The following is an 18,063-nucleotide window of genomic DNA, read 5'->3' on the forward strand; positions in this document are numbered from 1 at the left end:
AAAACACTCAATTCTGCATATAGTAATTTCATAAATAGGAACTTTATTTGAATAAAGGTTTTTCTGTATACATACTGTAATTACACGTTATCCAGGGGGGACCTTTATCAGTGATTTTTAACAGTAAGACAGATCATCTGCACAGATATAGCTCCCCATGTAATCACCTAAGATTCTACTTTTCAACACCACATGTCGTAAGACTGTGTACAAAACCAAAACAAACTCATTTTTGTACATATAACAATCTTCTAATTGTATACAAAGTCTGCTAGTGGTATACCTACTAGATATAACTGCAATACAGAACACAGAAACACTCTGAATCTACAAAGAGAGCTGTGTTGATGTGTATTCTGTATTGATGTGTATTACTCTGAAAAGTAATCATTCTAGGGCAAATAAGTCTTCATTTGAATTCAGGTTTCTCTGGATATGTACCATTAAGTTATACATATCATCATAGGGTGTGAGGGGGAACTGTATCAGTGATTTTGACCAGATAAACAGATAACCTGCAAAGATGGAGCCACTTAGGGCTTTCAGAAACTATTCAGAACCCGATGGTCACTCTGACAGAGCACTAGAGTTCCTCTTTGGAAATGGGAGAAACTTCCAGAAGGACAACCATCTCTGCAGCACTCCCCCAATCAGGCTTTTATGGTAGAGTGGCCAGACGGAAGCCACTCCTCAGTAAAAGGCACATGACAGCTCGCTTGGAGTTTGCCAAAAGGCACCTAAAGACTCTCAGACCACGAGAAACAAGATTCTCTGGTCAAATGAAACCAAGATTGAACTCTTTGGCCTGAATACCAAGCGTCACGTCTGGAGGAAACCTGGCACCATCCCTACGGTGAAGCATGGTGGTGGCAGCATCATGGTGTGGGGATGTTTTTCAGCGGCAGGGACTGGGAGACTAGTCAGTATCAAGGGAACTATGAACGGAGCAAAGTACAGAGAGATTCTTGATGAAAACCTCCTCCAGAGCGCTCAGGACCTTCGACTGGGACTGAAGGTTCACCTTCCAACAGGACCACAACCCTAAGCACACCGCCAAGACAACGCAGGAGTGGCTTTGAGACAAGTATCTGAATGTCCTTTAGTGGCACAGCAAGCCCGGACGTGAACACGATCAAACATCTCTGGAGAGATCTGAAAATCGCTGGGCAGCAACGCTTCCCATCCAAACTGACAGTGCTTCAGAAGATCTGCAGAGAAGAATTGAAGCAACTCCCCAAATACAGTGTGTCAAGCTTGTAGTGTCAATTCTGTTATCGCTGCCAAAGGTCATTCAACAAAGTATGGAGTAAAGGGTCTGAATACTTATGTAAATGTGATATTTCCGTTTTTTATTTGTAATATATTAGCAAACATTTCTAAAAACCTATTTTTGCTATGTCATTATGGGGTATTATGTGTAGATTGATGAGGGAAAAAAACAATGTAATCAATTTTAGAATAAGGCTGTAATGTAACAAAATGAGGAACAAGTCTAGGATTTCTGAACACCTTCCGAAGGCACTGTATATTAGTTTGGCTGTATATTATAATATTAATTACATGTCTAAATAATGATGTTTTGATACGAAATAAGTTTCTATTTTGCTATGATTGTTGTTTTTTCCAATAGTTTCTCCATGGGGTCAAAATGACCCATGTGGTAATCAATGTACAGTATTTAGCTTTGGGGTTAATGGAGACATGGAAGTGCACTTCAGGTAAGGCATTAATAGCCATCACTAAACCCTCAGCAGCATCCAGGCCAGCGCCATGAGGGCCAGTGAGGAGCACATTGTGGAGGCTCCTGACACTGGCGGGGCTGTGGTTGGGCTGCTCTGGGTCTTCACCATCCGGCCGTTGACAGGCTGGATGTTCCTGAAGACGTTGGTCATCAAGGCAGAGGTGGAGTTGTGGCCAATGTGCAATGTAGTGCTGAAGAGATCAATCTGAGGGGAGAAGGTTAATTAATTGCAGATTGGATCCTAGAGATAAGTGTGACATCAGGCTGGCCCAATGGCTTTACCCACTGGGCACAGACGTCAGTTCAACATCTAGTTTTATTTGAGATGCCAAGTAACGTGAAATCAACTAAACTTTGAGGCAAATTGCTCTCCAAGTAAATAAATGAATCACCCCCAAAAAAACTTTGAGGTATGTAATTACATTTTGGTTAAAATTTAGATTAAAACCAGACAAATTCCTGAAATGTGTGTACAGTTGAAGTCGGAAGTTTACATACACTTAGGTTGGAGTCATTAAAACTCGTTTTTCAACCACTCCACAAATGTCTTCTTAAACTTGGGGATAGGAGTCCCGCTAGCGTCTAACTGCACTGTCCGATTTACAATATCTATTACAGCGGACACATGCCATGCGATTGTTTGAGGATGGCGCCCCACATTAAAATATTTTTCCACCGGCACAGGTTTCAGAAATTCACAAATAACGATTAAATATTCACTTACTTTTTGAAAATCTTCCTCTAATTTGTCATCCAAAGTGTCCCAGCTATAACATGTAGTGTGTTTTTTTAGATAAAATCCTTCTTTATATCCCAAAAAGTCAGTTTAGTTGTTGCCATCGATTTGAGTAATCCACTCCGAAAATCTACCCCTATAACTTTGTTTCAACAAGTCAAAATACGTCTCTATTTTCTCCTCAGATACCCTAAAATGTAATCAAACTATAATTTCTTACATAAAAAAGAATGTTCAATAGGAAACCGATTATAGCAGGTGTGTCCTGTCTTCATCTAAGAGGATGATCTCTCAACAAAAAAAAGTCTGGTTGGTTTTTCTTTGGATTTTCTCCTACCATATCTCCTGTATTATATTCTCTTACATTATTTTAACATTTCTACAAATTTCAAAGTGTTTTGTTTCCAATGGTACAAATTATATGCATATCCTGGCTTCAGGGCCTGAGCTACATGCAGTTTACTTGGGCACGTCATGCAGACAGGAAGAGGAGAAAAAAGAGGCCGAGCCCTAAGAAGTTTTAACTAATTATAGTTTTGGCAAGTCGGTTATGACATCTACTTTGTGCATGACACACGTATTTTTTCCAACAATTGTTTACAAACAGATTATTTCACTTATAATTCACTGTATCACAATTCCAGTTGCTCAGAAGTTTACATACACTAAGTTGACTGTGCTTTTATACAGCTTGGAAAATTCCTGAAAATTATGTCATGTCTTTAGAAGCTTCTGATAGGCTAATTGACATCATTTGAGTCAATTGAAGGTGTAGCTGTGGACGTATTTCAAGGCCTACCTTCAAACAAAATGCCTATTTACTTGACATCATGGGAAAATCAAAAGAAATCATCCAAGACCTCAGACAAAAATTGTAGACCTCCACAAGTCTGGTTCATCCTTGGGAGAAATTTCCAAACTCCTGAAGGTACCACGTTCATCTGTACAAACAATAGTACGCAAGTATAAACACCATGGGACCACGCAGCCGTCAAACTGCTCAGAAAGGAGAAGCGTTCTGTCTCCTAGAGATGAACGTACTTCATGAACGCGAAAAGGGAAAATCAATCCCAGAACAACAGAAAAGGACCTTGTAAAGATGCTGGAGGAAACCGGTACAAAAGTATCGATATAATGGCTTAAGAACAACAAACTCAAAGTATTTGAGTGGCCATCACAAAGCCCTGACCTCAATCCTATAGAACATTTGTGGGCAGAACTGAAAAAGCATGTGCGAGCAAGGAGGCCTACAAGCATGGCTCCGTTACACCAGCTCTGTCAGGAGGAATGGGCCAAAATTCACCCAATTTATTGTGGGAAGCTTGTGGAAGGCTACCAGAAACATTTGACTCAAGTTAAACAATTTAAAGGCAAGGCTACCAATTACTATTTGACCCACTGGGAATGTGATGAAAGAAATAGAAGCTGAAATAAATCATTCTCTCTAATATTATTTCACATTCTTAACATAAAGTGGTGATCCTAACTGACCTAAAACAGGGAATTTTTACTCGGATTAGATGTCAGGAATTGTGAAAAAACTGAGCTAAATTTATTTGTCTAAGGTGTATGTAAACTTTCGACTTAAACGGTATGTTCATGAGTTTTTGCAGAGCTAGTTAGTACATTACATATGAATGATCTTTTGTTGTACTACCCCAGTGGATATTACATCTTCTCCCTTACTGTGTAATCCTTTACAACCCAGCTAGGGCATAACGTTCTGATAACCATATGTTTCTTAGATCTTGGCAAGAGTGTGGTTGTCCTATGATTATTTTACATACAAACTATCCACAACTTTCTGGGAATAGTGCATGTGGAACATTCTCAGCACATTTAAGGAACCTTTAGTTTCTTGGTATTTCATTACTTTAACAGAATGTTTCCTAAAAGTTCAAACATGGTTATATGTCATTTCAATTTTGGTCATGTTCTAGGAGCTTTCTACAACTGGTTTGACATTAGGAATGTTCCAAGTAATTCAGAGAACGTTAAGAAGCAACTTTCTTCTGTGAGAATTTCAACACTTCAGCATAATGATTCCTAGAGGTTTCTTCATGGTTCTATTTAAAGTCATGTTCTCAAATTGTTCAGAGAACGTTAAGAAAACTTTCCATACGAACCACAAGAAAGCATTTGTAATTTTCACAGAATGTTCTAAGAATGTAAATTAAAAACATATAGTATACATTTTGTTTTCTGTATTAAGACCCTTTACTCAGGACTTTGTTGAAGCAACTTTGGCAGGGATTACAGCCTCGAGTCTTCTTGGGTATGACGCTACAAGCTTGGTACACCTGTATTTGGGGATTTCTCCTCTTCTTTCTGCAGATCTTCTCAAGCTCAGTCAGGTTGGATGGGGAATGTTGCTGCACAGCTATTTTCAGGTCTCTCCAGAGATGTTAGATCAGGTTCAAGTCCGGGCTCTGGCTGGGCCACTCAAGGACATTCAGAGACTTGTCCCATTGTCTTGGCTGTATACTTAGGGTCGTTGTCCTGTTGGAAGGTAAACTTTCGCCTCAGCCTGAGGTCCTGAGAGCTCTGGAGCAGGTTATCATCAAGAATCTCTCTGTACTTTGCTCCGTTCATCTTTCCCTTGATCCTGGCTAGTCTCCCAGTCCCTGCCGCTGAAAGTTATGCTAGTCTCCCAGTCCCTCCCCACACCATGATGCTGCCACCACCATGCTTCACTGTAGGGACGGTGCCAGGTTTGCTCCAGATGTGACGCTTGGCATTCAGGCCAAAGAGTTCAATCTTGGTTTCATCAAAACAAATCAAAGTTTATTTGTCACGTGCGCCGAATACAACAGGTGTAGACCTTACAGTGAAATGCTTACTTACAGGCTCTAACCAATAGTGCGGGGGAAAAAAGGTATGTGTGTGTGTGTGTAGGTAAGTAAAGAAATAAAACAACAGTAAAAATACATTTGAAAATAAGAGTAGCAAGGCTATATACAGGCACAGGTTAGTCAGGCTTATTGAGGTGGTATGTACATGTAGGTATGGTTAAAGTGACTATGATGAACAGAGAGTAGCAGTAGCGTAAAAGGAGGGGTTGGCGGGAGGTGGTACACAATGCAGAAAGCCCAGTTAGCCAATGTGCGGGAGCACTGGTTGGTCGGGCCAATTGAGGTAGTATGTACATGGATGTATGGTTAAAGTGACTATGCATATAAGATAAACAGAGAGTAGCAGCAGCGTAAAAGAGGGGTTGGGGGGGGCACACAATGTAAATAGTCCAGGTAACCATTGGTTACCTGTTCAGAAGTCTTTTGGCTTGTCGGGTAGAAACTGTTGAGAAGCCTTTTTGTCCTAGACTTGGCACTCCGGTACTGCTTGCCATGCGGAAGTAGAGAGAACAGTCTATGACTGGGGTGGCTGGGGTCTTTGGGAATTTCTAGGGCCTTCCTCTGACACCGCCTGGTGCAGCTTTGCCCCAGTGATGTATTGGGCCGTACGCACTACCCTCTGAAGTGCCTTGCAGTCAGAGGCCCAATTGCCGTACAAGGCAGTGATGCAACCGGTCAGGATACCGGTCAGGCACATGCTCGATGCTCCTTTTCCTGTAGTCCAAAATCATCTCCTTAGTCTTGGTTACGTTGAGGGATAGGTTGTTATTCTGGCACCACCCGGCCAGGTCTCTGACCTCCTCCCTATAGGCTGTTTCATCGTTGTCGGTGATCAGGCCTACCACTGTTGTGTCATCAGCAAACTTAATGATGGTGTTGGACTCGTGCCTGGCCATGCAGTTGTGGGTGAACAGGGAGTACAGGAGGGGACTGAGCACGCACCCCTGGGGAGCTCCAGTGTTGAGGATCAGTGTGGCAGATGTGTTGCTACCTAACCTCACCACCTGGTGGTGACCCGTCAGGAAGTCCAGGATCCAGTTGCAGAGGGAGGAGTTTAGTCCCAGGTTCCTTAGCTTAGTGATGAGCTTTGAGGGTACTATGGTGTTGAACGCTGAGCTGTAGTCAATGAATAGCATTCTCACATAGGTGTTCCTTTTGTCCAGGTGGGAAAGGGCAGTGTGGAGTGCAATAGAGATTGCATCATCTGTGGATCTGTTTGGGCGGTATGCAAATTGGAGTGGGTCTAGGGTTTCTGGGATAATGGTGTTGATGTGAGCCATGACCAGCCTTTCAAAGCACTTCATGGCTACATATGTGAGTGCTACAGGTCTGTAGTCATTTAGGCAGGTTGCCTTTGAGTTCTTGGGCACAGGGACTATGGTGGTCTGCTTGAAGCATGTTGATGTTACAGACTCAATCAGGGACATGTTGAAAATGTCAGTGAAGACACCTGCCAGTTGGTCAGCACATGCCCGGAGCACACATCCTGGTAATCCATCTGGCCCCGCAGCCTTGTGTATGTTGACCTGTTGAAACGTCTTACTCACGTCGGCTACGGAGAGCGTTATCACACAGTCGTCCGGAACAGCTGATGCTCTCATGCATGCGTCAGTGTTGCTTGCCTCGAAGCGAGCATAGAAGTGATTTAGCTCGTCTGGTAGGCTCGTGTCACTGGGCAGCTCGCGGCTGTGCTTACCTTTGTAGTCTGTAATAGTTAGCAAGCCCTGCCACAGCCGACGAGCGTCGGAGCCGGTGTAGTATGATTCAATCTTAGCCCTGTATTGACCCTTTTCCTGTTTGATGGTTCGTCGCAGGGCATAGCGGGATTTCTTGTAAGCTTCTGGGTTAGAGTCCCATACCTTGAAAGCGGCAGCTCTACCCTTTAGCTCAGTACGAATGTTGCCTGTAATCCATGGCTTCTGGTTGGGGTATGTACGTACAGTCACTCTGGGGACGACGTCCTCAATGCACTTATTGATAAAGCCAGTGACTGATGTGGTATATTCCTCAATGTCATCAGAAGAATCCCGGAACATTTTCCAGTCTGTGACAGCAAAACAGTCCTGTAGTTTAGCATCTGCTTCATCTGACCATTATTTTGTAGACCGATTCACTGGTGCTTCTTGCTTTCATTTTTGCTTGTAAGCAGGAATCAGGAGGATAGAGTTGTGGTCGGATTTACCAAATGGAGCGCGAGGGAGAGCTTTGTAGGCGTCTCTGTGTGTGGAGTACAGGTGATCTAGAATTTTTTTTCCTCTGGTTGCACATTTAACATGTTGATAGAGATTTGGTAGAACTGATTTAAGTTTCCCTGCATTAAAGTCTCTGGCCACTAGGAGCGCCGCCTCTGGGTGAGTGGTTTCCTGTTTGCTTATTTCTTGATACAGCTGACTGAGTGCGGTCTTAGTGCCCGCATCTGATTGTGGTGGTAAATAAACAGCCACAAAAAGTATAGCTGAGAACTCTCTAGGCAAGTAGTGTGGCCTGCAATTTATCACAATATACTCTACTTCAGGCGAGCAAAATCTAGAGACTTCCTTAGATTTCGTGCACCAGCTGTTGTTTACAAATATGCACAGACCGCCCCCCTCGTCTTACCGGAGTGTGCTGTTCTATCTTGCCGGTGCAGCGTGTATCCCGCTAGCTGAATATCCATGTCGTCATTCAGCTACGATTCCGTGAAACATAGGATACTACAGTTTTTGATGTCCCGTTAGTAGGATATTCATGATCGTACCTCATCTAGTTTATTGTCCAATGGTTGTATGTTGGCGAGTACTATTGGCGGTAACGGCAGCTTTCCTGCTCGCCTTCTGCAGATCCGGACGAGGCATCCGGCTCTACTTCCTCTGCGTCGCTTCCTTATGCGAATAATTGAGATGTCTGCTCTGCGGGGTGTTTGGAGAATATCGTGTGAGTCCTGCTTGTTATTGTTGCTGAAAAAATCTTTGTTTAATCCGAGGAGAGTGATCGCTGTCCTGATATCCAGAAGCTCTTTTCTAAACAGAGAATCTTTTTTTCTCATTGTCTTAGAGTCCTTTAGGTGCCTTTTGGCAAACTCCAAGCGGGCTGTCATGTGCCTTTTACTGAGGAGTGGCTTCCGCCTGGCCACTCCACCATAAAGGCCTGATTGGTGGAATGCTGCAGAGATGGTTGTCCTTCTGGAAGGTTCTCCCATCTCCACAGAGGAACTCAGGAGCTCTGTCAGAATGACCATCGGTTTCTTGGTCACCACCCTGACCAAAGCCCTTCTCTCCCGATTGCTCAGGCCAGCTCTAGGAAGAGTCTTGGTGGTTCCAAACTTCTTCCATTTAAGAATCTTGAGGACCTTCAATGCTGCAGACATTTCTTGGTACTCTTCCCCAGATCTGTGCCTCGACACAATCCTGTCTCTGAGCTCTACAGACAATTCCTTCGACTTCATGGCTTCATGGCTAGCTAGCTAGCAAACGTTAGCTACCAGCTAATTAGTTATCATTGACATGACAGAAGCAATTTGTTTAGCTAGCTTTTTTGGAATAGCACGCTAGCTAGCTAGTTATCTAACCTTTGAACTCAGGTCCTGTCTCTAGCTAGGTAGCTACTAGTGGTTAATATTTTAAGACTAACTTACTATCTGGCTAGCTAGCTAGTATTTTAGCAAAAGTGTGATAACAAGCTAATCCCTTTAATCTGTGGTAGCTAGCTATTTATGTTAGTAAGTAATGTTAATCTGGAGACGAAAGAATGCACACCTGTTGAGGTGAGGTGCTGGCTAGTGGAGTAGAACACTTGAAAAAGAAAAGGAGAGCAGCAAACTAGCTAGTATTATTATTATTATTATTAGCAAGTAGTGGATAACATACACTACATGGACTAAAGTATGTGGACACTTGCTTGTTGAACATCTCATTACAAAATCATGGGCATTAATATGGAGTTGGTCCCCCCCTTTACTGCTATAACAGCCTCCACTCTTCTGGGAAGGTTTTCCACTAGATGTTGGAACATTGCTGCAGGGATTTGCTTCCATTCAGCCACAAGAGCATTAGTGAGGTCGGGCACTGATGTTGGGCGATTAGGCCTGCCTCGCAGTCGGTGTTCCAATTCATCCCAAAGGTGTTCGATGGAGTTGAGGTCAGGGCTCTGTACAGGCTAGTCAAGTTCATCCATGGCGATCCCGACAAACCATTTCAGTATGGATCTCATTTGTGCACGCGTGCATTGTCATGCTGAAACAGGAAAGAACCTTCACCAAACTGTTGCCACAAAGTTGGAAGCACAGAAACATCTAGAATGTCATTGTATGCTGTAGCGTTAAGATTTCCCTTCACTGGAACTAAGGGGCCTAGCCCGAACCATGAAAAACAGCACCAGACCGTTATTCCTCCTCCAACAAATTGTACGGTTAACAGTATGCATTCGGGCAGGTATGTCCGTTGGACTGCCAGAGGGTGATGCGTGATTCATTTTGGGGCAGCAGGTAGCCTAGTGGTTAGAGCGTTGGGCTAGTAACCGAAAGGTTGCTGGATCGAATCCCTGAGCTGACAAGGTAAAAATATGTTGTTCTACCCCTGAACAAGGCAGTTAACCCAATGTTCCCCAGTAGGCTGTCATTGCAAATAAGAATTTGTTCTTAACTGACTTGCCTAGTTAAATATTAAATATTCATCAGTACAGAGAATGTGTTTCCACTGCTCCAGAATCCAATGGCGGTGAGCTTTACACCATTCCATCTGACTCTTAGCATTACGCATAGTGATCTTAGACTTGTGTGCGGCTACTCGGCCATGGAAACCCATTTTATGAAGCTCATCGACAAACAGTTATTGTGCTGATGTTGCTTCTAAAGACAGTTTGGAACTCGGTAGTGAGTGTTGCAACCAAGGACAGGCTTCAGCACTCAGTGGACACATTCTGTGAGCTTGTGTGGCCTACCATTTTGCGGCTGAGCCGTTGTTGCTCCTATACATTTCCACTTCACAATAACAGCACTTACAGTGTATCGGGAAAGCTCTAGCAGGGCAGAAATTTGACAGACTGGCTTGTTTGAAAGGTGGCATCCTATGACGGTGCCACGTTGAAAGTCACTGAGCTCTTCAGTACGGGCCATTCCACTGCCAATGTTTGTGTATGGACAAATTCAAAATTGTGAGAAGATACTTCCTCCACTGTTTCACCAACCAAAAGGTATTACTGTTACCATTTCACACCAGAGCATTCACCATACTTGGACTATCACAGAGAAGTGGTAAGTGCGTTGATATAATCTGGAAAGGGGTAATATGTTAAGAGTAATGATTGAATAATGTCCTGGATGTAAATTTGGGAAGGGCTTCAGGGATTCAAAGGTGCATCAAGCCACGCTCCCTCAAAACAATTTAATCACTGAGCAAATTTCTGGTCTGCTGAGCAAAAACTTTAACATTGTTGTGAAAATTCAGAGCAACTTTACTGTGCACACTGAGGCTGTACACACTTTAAGTTAGTTTTAACAGTGGTCAAATAGGCTACTGTGGCTATTTTATCATAATATAGTCTTACCAGAGTGGCCTACCATGAAAAGCAATGGAGAAAATGCATCCCATAACATTTTAACATGGAAATAGCTGTTCTATCATTCAGCCTACAGTAGCCGCCAATATGTGGTGTTCAATGTAGGGCTTGACATTAACCTGTTTATTCACTTGTCTTTCAGACAAGGAGGTGACTGAAAATGTTGTTGTGTTGTTTGATGTAAGAAACCACTTTACAAAATAAAATGCATCATTATTCCCATACCCTTTGCCTATTGGCTACTTAGCTTATTCAAGCCTGTCTCAAAATATAATACTGCCATTTTATTAATGCAAAGAAAATGCTCTTCACCTGACTCTTTTCAAAGATGTCTAGAAATGCAGACGTGTGCTCTTTTAAGAAGCAATCACTCCCCCATTGCTGACTACAAACTATCTATAAATGGGCTAATAACTCACTATCAAACAAAGGATATTAACAAATGTGCACAGGTTGCTACATGTTGCTCTCACTTTGATCTCAAAACAAGCACATCGACTCACAACCGCTCATGCTGTAAAAACAGTCCCGTTCAAAGTAAATGGCACAGATCCATATATGGCATTGGTCTATTTTCATGTAGGCCTACTGCAGCTTTGGTTGGTTATGGCGCACCAGACTGTGTAGACTAGAGTATGGGCCTGAGTAGTGCCTGTCAATGCAATAGAATTCTACTCCGATGCCTTCTGCCTACAACAACAAAAAATTGCATAGTTTATTTTCCATACTAAGTCTTCCATAGTTCGTTATGTTTCGGTATGTTGCATTGAAAGTGGCTAATATTGCGTTGATTCTATCACAATTCCCACAGTAAAGGGAAACGTTGATAGTGTTAACTAAAGGGGAAAACTCTAGAAAGTTGAGTGAAGTTCAATCTCGTGCTTCTCTGTACGTGCTGATATTTCTTCTGGGCAGCAGTACCCGAGGGAACCTTGGCGTCAAGACACATCATTAAAAGCAACCTCTAATGTTCCTTGGACAGAGCACCTATGCATCACACCCTAAAGTGAGACAATCACTGTTCAACTGCAATTATTGAAAATTAGGTTTTATGATAACACATAAGGGTTAATCTTATAAGCATTTTCTAAGTGCATTTATTAATGGTTAATAACTGGATGTAAATACTGGCTCAATATTTTGCAAACACTGACCAGTTATTAAACTATTTTAACCAATTCGCTAAATTTTTATTGGTTTATAATGCATTTACAAATTATTCAATAATTGTTAATAATGTAATTATAACCCCTTTATAAACTCTTTACAAATGGAACCTTATTTTAAAGTGTTACCGATATGGGATTATAGTCCACGGTGTTCAGTTTATGGTACAATTGTTGTACAAACTCACCAAGTCCTGGCTGACTTTGATAGGGTCCTTAAACACGGTCCAAACCACAGCCTCATTGCAATTTGGAGTGGTCAGGGAGCCAAGGTAACGGTAGTATTTGGTACGGTCTACCCCTTCCAGGAGCTCATCCAATGAAATAGCATGAGTAATGTTTACAATATCATCTTAACGAAGAGAGAAAGAAAAAACATAAATAAAATCATATGCTACTGAAATTGAACAGTAAAATTACTCATTTTGAATTCAAAGAGAAAAAATCTTTCCAAACTTTATTTTGAGAAAGTATATCTTGATCAGATCAGAACCAGTCAAATCTCTCCTCTCACCTTTTAGTGTGATGGTGGCCAAGTATGATGTCAGAGTATTCCATGCTGCTGGGGAACCAGTTGCATTACCCGGCATGGCCTGTTTGAAGAACAAAGACTTTAGTCATAAAAAAACAGCAATAAAACATTTAAATGCTAATCTACTGTGGAAAAATGGATGCAATTTCTAGGAAGGTTAAAGCATCCACTCACCTCTATGAAGAATCCAAGAGCAGCAAGTCCCGTGCTGTCTGTAACGGCCGTGGTCGTGTTACCGTTGTGCGAAGACTTTGCATTTACTATGTGCAACTGAAAGGGGAAGCATAACAGTTGATGTAAAAAGTTATCTAAATCCATTGGAAAATTCAAATGTTGTAATGATACATTTAAAAAGGTGGACTACAATCTGCCATATGTACAGCTGTTCAAGGGTCATTTAAATTAATGACATATATGCCCAATGATTCTTGAGGAATAGAACTTATAAATGCCTCATGAGCTCAGTACAACAGTCGGATTATTGCACCATTTATGAATTTGAGAGAGGTTACGTCTCCCCATCTGTCAGCTTTCTAGTAAACCAAGTGGCAGGGATGCAGTTTGGCTGGAGGGGAAATAATTCAGACTGGACTAAGGCTAAATGAAGACCTTGACATTGATCCATTGCAGTGTGTTATATGTGCATCAGTATGAGAAGTGACACCCCATGTGACATGGGCTACATTCAGATTCTTAACCCTTCTCCCAAAGTGTACTAATACACTTCCACACATGCATTTAAAAGTAATGGATTAGTGCTTGCAATATGGTGGAAACTCCCTCCAGCCATGCTTGCACAAATCCTTGAAGGGGGGGGGGGGTAGATGAGGGGACACTTCTGGAGAAGGGTAGAGAATCAGAATGCACAATGTTGTGTTGAACCTCCCATACCTCCATGGGGTAGCGTGTTCCATCCACTGTGTGCTCCGACCCAGGTACTGAGGTACCGTTCCCCCAGTGGAGGTGAAACTGCAGGCTGTCATAGGCCTCAGACAGTGCCCCACCTGTAACCTGGACTCCACTCCTCAGCTCCACTTTGACTGAAAGAAAGAGAGGAGGAACAAAACAGAGGAATTGGTTACATTTTGAACATTAAGGTTCCTGGTTTGGTACATACAGTACATGTCAAAAGATTGAACACACTTACTCATTCCAGTTTTTATTTTATTTGAACTATTTTCTACATTGTTGGATTATAGTGAGACATGAAAACTATGAAATAACACAATCATGTAGTAACCAAAGAAGGGATAAACAAATCAAAATACATTTCATATTTGAGATTCTTCGAAGTAGCCACCCTTTGCCTTGATGACATCTTTGCACACTCTTGGCATTCTCTCAACCAGCTTCATGAGGTTGTCACCTGGAATGTATGTCAATGAACAGGTGTGCCTTCTTAAAAGTTAATTTGTGGACATTATTTCCTTCTTAATGCGTTTGAGCCAATCGGTTGGGTTGTGACAGGGTAGGGGTGCAATACAAAAGATAGCCATATTTGGTAAAATATGAAGTCCATATTGTTGCAAGAACAGCTCAAATAAGTAAAGAGAAATGTCAGTCCATCATTACTTTAAGACATGTGTCACGTTCCTGACCTGTTTTCTGTTGTTTTTGTATGTGTTAGCCGGTTAGGGCGTGAGTGTGGGTGGGCATTCTATGTTATGTGTTTCTATGTTGGTTAATGGGTGACCTGATATGGTTCTCAATTAGAGGCAGGTGGTTTTCATCTCCTCTGATTGAGAACCATATTAAGGTAGGTGGTTTCACATTGTTTGTTGTGGGTGGTTGTCTCCTGTGTCTGTGTCGTTATTGCACCATACGGGACTGTATCGTTCGTTCGTTCATTTATTTGTAGTCTGTACTTGTTCGTGCGTTCTTCGTTGTATGTAAGTTCGTAAGTCAAGGTCTGTCTACTTCGTTTGTTGTTTTGTAGTGGGTTAAAGTGTTTCCGTGTTTTTTCGTCTTTTCTTTAATTAAATATAATGTCAAATTACCACGCTGCATTTTGGTCATCTGATCCTTCTCGCCTCTCCTCGTCTGATGAGGAGGACGAAGTAGAAGAGCCTTACAACATGAAGGTCAGTCAATCTGGAAAATTTCAAGAATTTAAAAATGTTCTTCCAAGTGCAGTCGGACAAACCATCAAGCTCTATTATGAAACTCGCTCTCACGAGGACCGCCACAGGAAAGGAAGACCCAGAGTTACCTCTGCTGCAGAGGATAAATTCATTAGAGTTACCAGACTCAAAATGCTTCACAGAGTTCAAGTAACAGACACATCTCAACATCAATTGTTCAGAGGAGACTATGTGAATCAGGCCTTTATGGTCGAATTGCAGCAAAGATACCACTACTAAAGGACACCAATAATAAGAAGAGACTTGCTTGGGCCAAGAAACACGAGCAATGGAAAGGTGGAAATCTGTCCTTTGGTCTGGTGAGTCCAAATTTGAGATTTTTGGTTCCAACCGCCGTGTCTTTGTGAGACGCAGAATAGGTGAACAGATGATCTCTTCATGTGTGGTTCCCACCATGAAGCATGGAGGAGGAGGTGTTATGGTGTGGGGGTGCTTTGCTGTTGACACTGTCTGTGATTTAAGGCACACTTAACCAGCACGGCTACCACGGCATTCTGCAGCGATATGCCATCCCATCTGGTTTGCGCTTAGTGGGACTATCATTTGTATTTCAACAGGACAATGACCCATAACACACCTCCAGGCTGTGTAAGGGCTATTTGTCCAAGAAGTAGAGTGATGGAGTGCTGCATCAGATGACCTGGCCTTCACAATCACCCCAACCCAATTGAGATGGTTTGGGATGAGTTGGACTGCAGAGTGAAGGAAAGCAGCCAACAAGTGCTCAGCATATGTGGGAACTCCTTCAAGACTGTTGGAAAAGCATTCCAGGTGACTACTTCATGAAGCTGGTTGAGATAATGTCAAAAGTGTGCAAAGCTGTCATCAAGTCAAAGGGTGGCTTCTGTGAAGAATCTAAAACAAATTATATTTTGATTTGATTATCACTTTTTCGGTTAGAACATTATTCCATATGTGTTATTTCATAGTTTTGATGTCTTCACTATTATTCTACAATATAGAAAATAGTAAAAATAAAGAAAAACCCTTGAATGAGTAGGTGTGTCCAAACTTTTGACTGGTACTGTACATTATCCTCAAGTGGGACTTTGTGTGTATGGATTGCAGTGGTGTAAAGTACTTAATAAGCAATACTTGAAAGTATTTTTATTTAAGTCGTTTTTTGGGGTCTGTTTTTTGGGTCTGTAAAGTCTGTATTTAACTTTACTATTTATATATTTTCTTTACTTTTACTCCACTACATTCCTAATGATAAGAATGTACTTTTACTCCTTACATTTTCCCTGACACCCAAAAGTACTCGTTACATTTAATTGTCTAATTCACGCACTTATCAAGAGAACATCCCTGGTCATCCCTACTGCCTCTGATCTGGCAGACTCACTAAACACAAATATTTTGTTTATGAATTTCCCTGGCAATCCGTAAAAAATAAAATCGTGTTGTCTGGTTTTCTTAATGTAAGACATTTTAAATGATTTATACTTTTACATTTGATACTTCAGTACATTTAAAACAAAATACTTTTAGACTTTTACTCAAGTAGTATTTTACTGGGTGACTTTCACTTTTTACTTGTGTCATTTTCTTTTAAGGTATCTTTACTTTTACTCAACTATGAAAATTGGGTACTTTTTCCACCACTGATGGATTGAGAAGGCAAGGCATCCATCCAATCTCCTCACCAGTTTCGCCAGTGTTCTTGATATTCTTCATTGTAGAGTTGTCTCCGTATTTGGTGAAGTTGAATTCAGTCAGGTTTGCGTCGCGAACTGCCGATGCGGAGATGATGTTGATGGGAGACTGATGGGATCCGTTGCAATGTTCAGTGGCAATGGTGGGCCAAGTAGTGTCATCTTAACATGGAATCAATCATACAATGGTTTCAATATACCATCGTTTTATAAGTGTCATATAATATGCGAATACATAAATAATATGCTAATACATAAAACTATAGTCTATTATCCACTGCCATCACAATCACTTCAAAGCAAATGCTTAATGTACAATTTGTGAATAAAAATTACACTGAGTATACAAAACATTAACACCTGCTCTTTCCATGACAAAGACTGACCAGGTGAATCCAGGTGAAAGCTTATTGATAGCACTTGTTAAATTCACTTCAATCAGTGTAGATGGGGGGAAGAGACAGGTTAAAGAAGGTTTATTATGCCTTGTCACAAATGAGATTGTGTATGTGTGTCATTCAGCGGGTGAATCGGCAAGACAAAAGATTAAAGTGCCTTCAAACGGTATGGTAGTACGTGACAAGCGCACCGGCTTGTGTCAAGAACTGCAATGCTGCTTTGTTTTTCATGCTCAACAGTTTTCCATATGTATCAAGAATGATCCACCACCCAAAGGACATCCAGCCAACTTGACACAACTGAGTCAACATGGGCCAGCATCCCTGTGGAATGCTTTCGACACCTTGTAGAGTCCATGCCACGATGAATTGAGGCTGTCCTGATGGCAAAAAGGGGGTGCAACTCAATATTAAGAAGGTGTTCCTAATGTTTGGTATACTCAGTGTACACTGTAACCATGGGGTTAAAATCAATACTTACTACAACTAGGATCATGGTAACACCACACTGTTCAAATTGAAAAGGGGAAAAGTTATGCAAAGAGTCACAAAATGTATAGCAGAAGACAGTCACAGGCCAGTAAAATAATAAAATAATCGCTTACAAACTTCTGCAGCACTGTATCCAGTGGGGACAAGGATAGTCGCAATGATAACCACAAGACGATTCATCTGAAAGCGAGATGAAGGCAATTATGAATGGAGAGCCCACTGAGCAGCGACTGACGCTGGACGTCCACGGACGTTAAAAAGTTGTTGAAATTTGGTCAGTCCGCCCTGGCTTTGATTTTAACAGATGCAGATTTTTGGTCCGGTATGGACCGGCCTTGATTTCAACGTCACAACGTCCACAAACATAGATGTTATTCATTGGTTCAGATCTGTCCCGGTCCGAACCGGCCTTGATTTGACCTAAACGTAGACATCTACGTTTCACATGTTCGGAATCTACCGTACTCCACTATACTTTACTATGCTCTACTGTACTGTACTGTGCTGTACTGTGCTTTCTAAACTTGTGAAACATGGACGTCTATGATTGGTTCAGATTTGGTCCAGAGTGACCAAATTTAGTCTTGTTTAGTAGCGAAGCTCATTAGTATAATACCCAGTGTGCTTACACTGGGTATTAACACTTTGCAAGTGTATATTTTTACATTTACATCTTGGTAATTTAGCAGACATGTTATCCAGAGTGACATACAGTCGTTGCATTCAAGTAAGGTAGATAAACATCCACATTTCAACGGCTTGCTGGGAGCCTGAATCTCTCACCTTGAACTCAAAAGGGCATTGGATAACATGAA

The 18,063-nt window shown here is 41.7% G+C and overlaps 1 protein-coding gene across 1 annotated transcript; it reads right to left on the reverse strand.

Moving 5' to 3' along the window:
* Window positions 1-1,389: 1,389 nt before the first annotated feature.
* On the reverse strand, window positions 1,390-17,430 carry LOC139550373 (carbonic anhydrase 4-like). The gene is made up of 8 exons (XM_071361237.1): window positions 17,362-17,430; window positions 17,238-17,264; window positions 16,350-16,520; window positions 13,454-13,602; window positions 12,737-12,832; window positions 12,545-12,623; window positions 12,219-12,382; window positions 1,390-1,946 (listed from the first exon to the last, which is right to left on the reverse strand). Exons 1-8 carry the CDS (start codon window positions 17,426-17,428, stop codon window positions 1,740-1,742), a joined length of 960 nt encoding a protein of 319 aa, XP_071217338.1. The 5' UTR covers window positions 17,429-17,430; the 3' UTR covers window positions 1,390-1,739.
* Between the last annotated feature and the right edge of the window lie 633 nt (window positions 17,431-18,063).

The sequence above is a fragment of the Salvelinus alpinus genome, chromosome 23 (genome assembly GCF_045679555.1).
Source record: "Salvelinus alpinus chromosome 23, SLU_Salpinus.1, whole genome shotgun sequence".
NCBI classification, from domain to species: Eukaryota; Metazoa; Chordata; class Actinopteri; order Salmoniformes; family Salmonidae; genus Salvelinus; species Salvelinus alpinus.

Excerpts from the sequence above, each read along its gene's own strand:
- LOC139550373 (XM_071361237.1), bottom strand. The coding sequence starts at position 17,428 with ATGAATCGTCTTGTGGTTATCATTGCGACTATCCTTGTCCCCACTGGA. Across the intron at positions 17,265-17,361 it reads ATACAGTGCTGCAGAAGTTT|TGTGGTGTTACCATGATCCT; the intron begins GTAAGCGATTAT and ends CAATTTGAACAG. Across the intron at positions 12,833-13,453 it reads GAACACGCTACCCCATGGAG|TTGCACATAGTAAATGCAAA; the intron begins GTATGGGAGGTT and ends TTCCCCTTTCAG.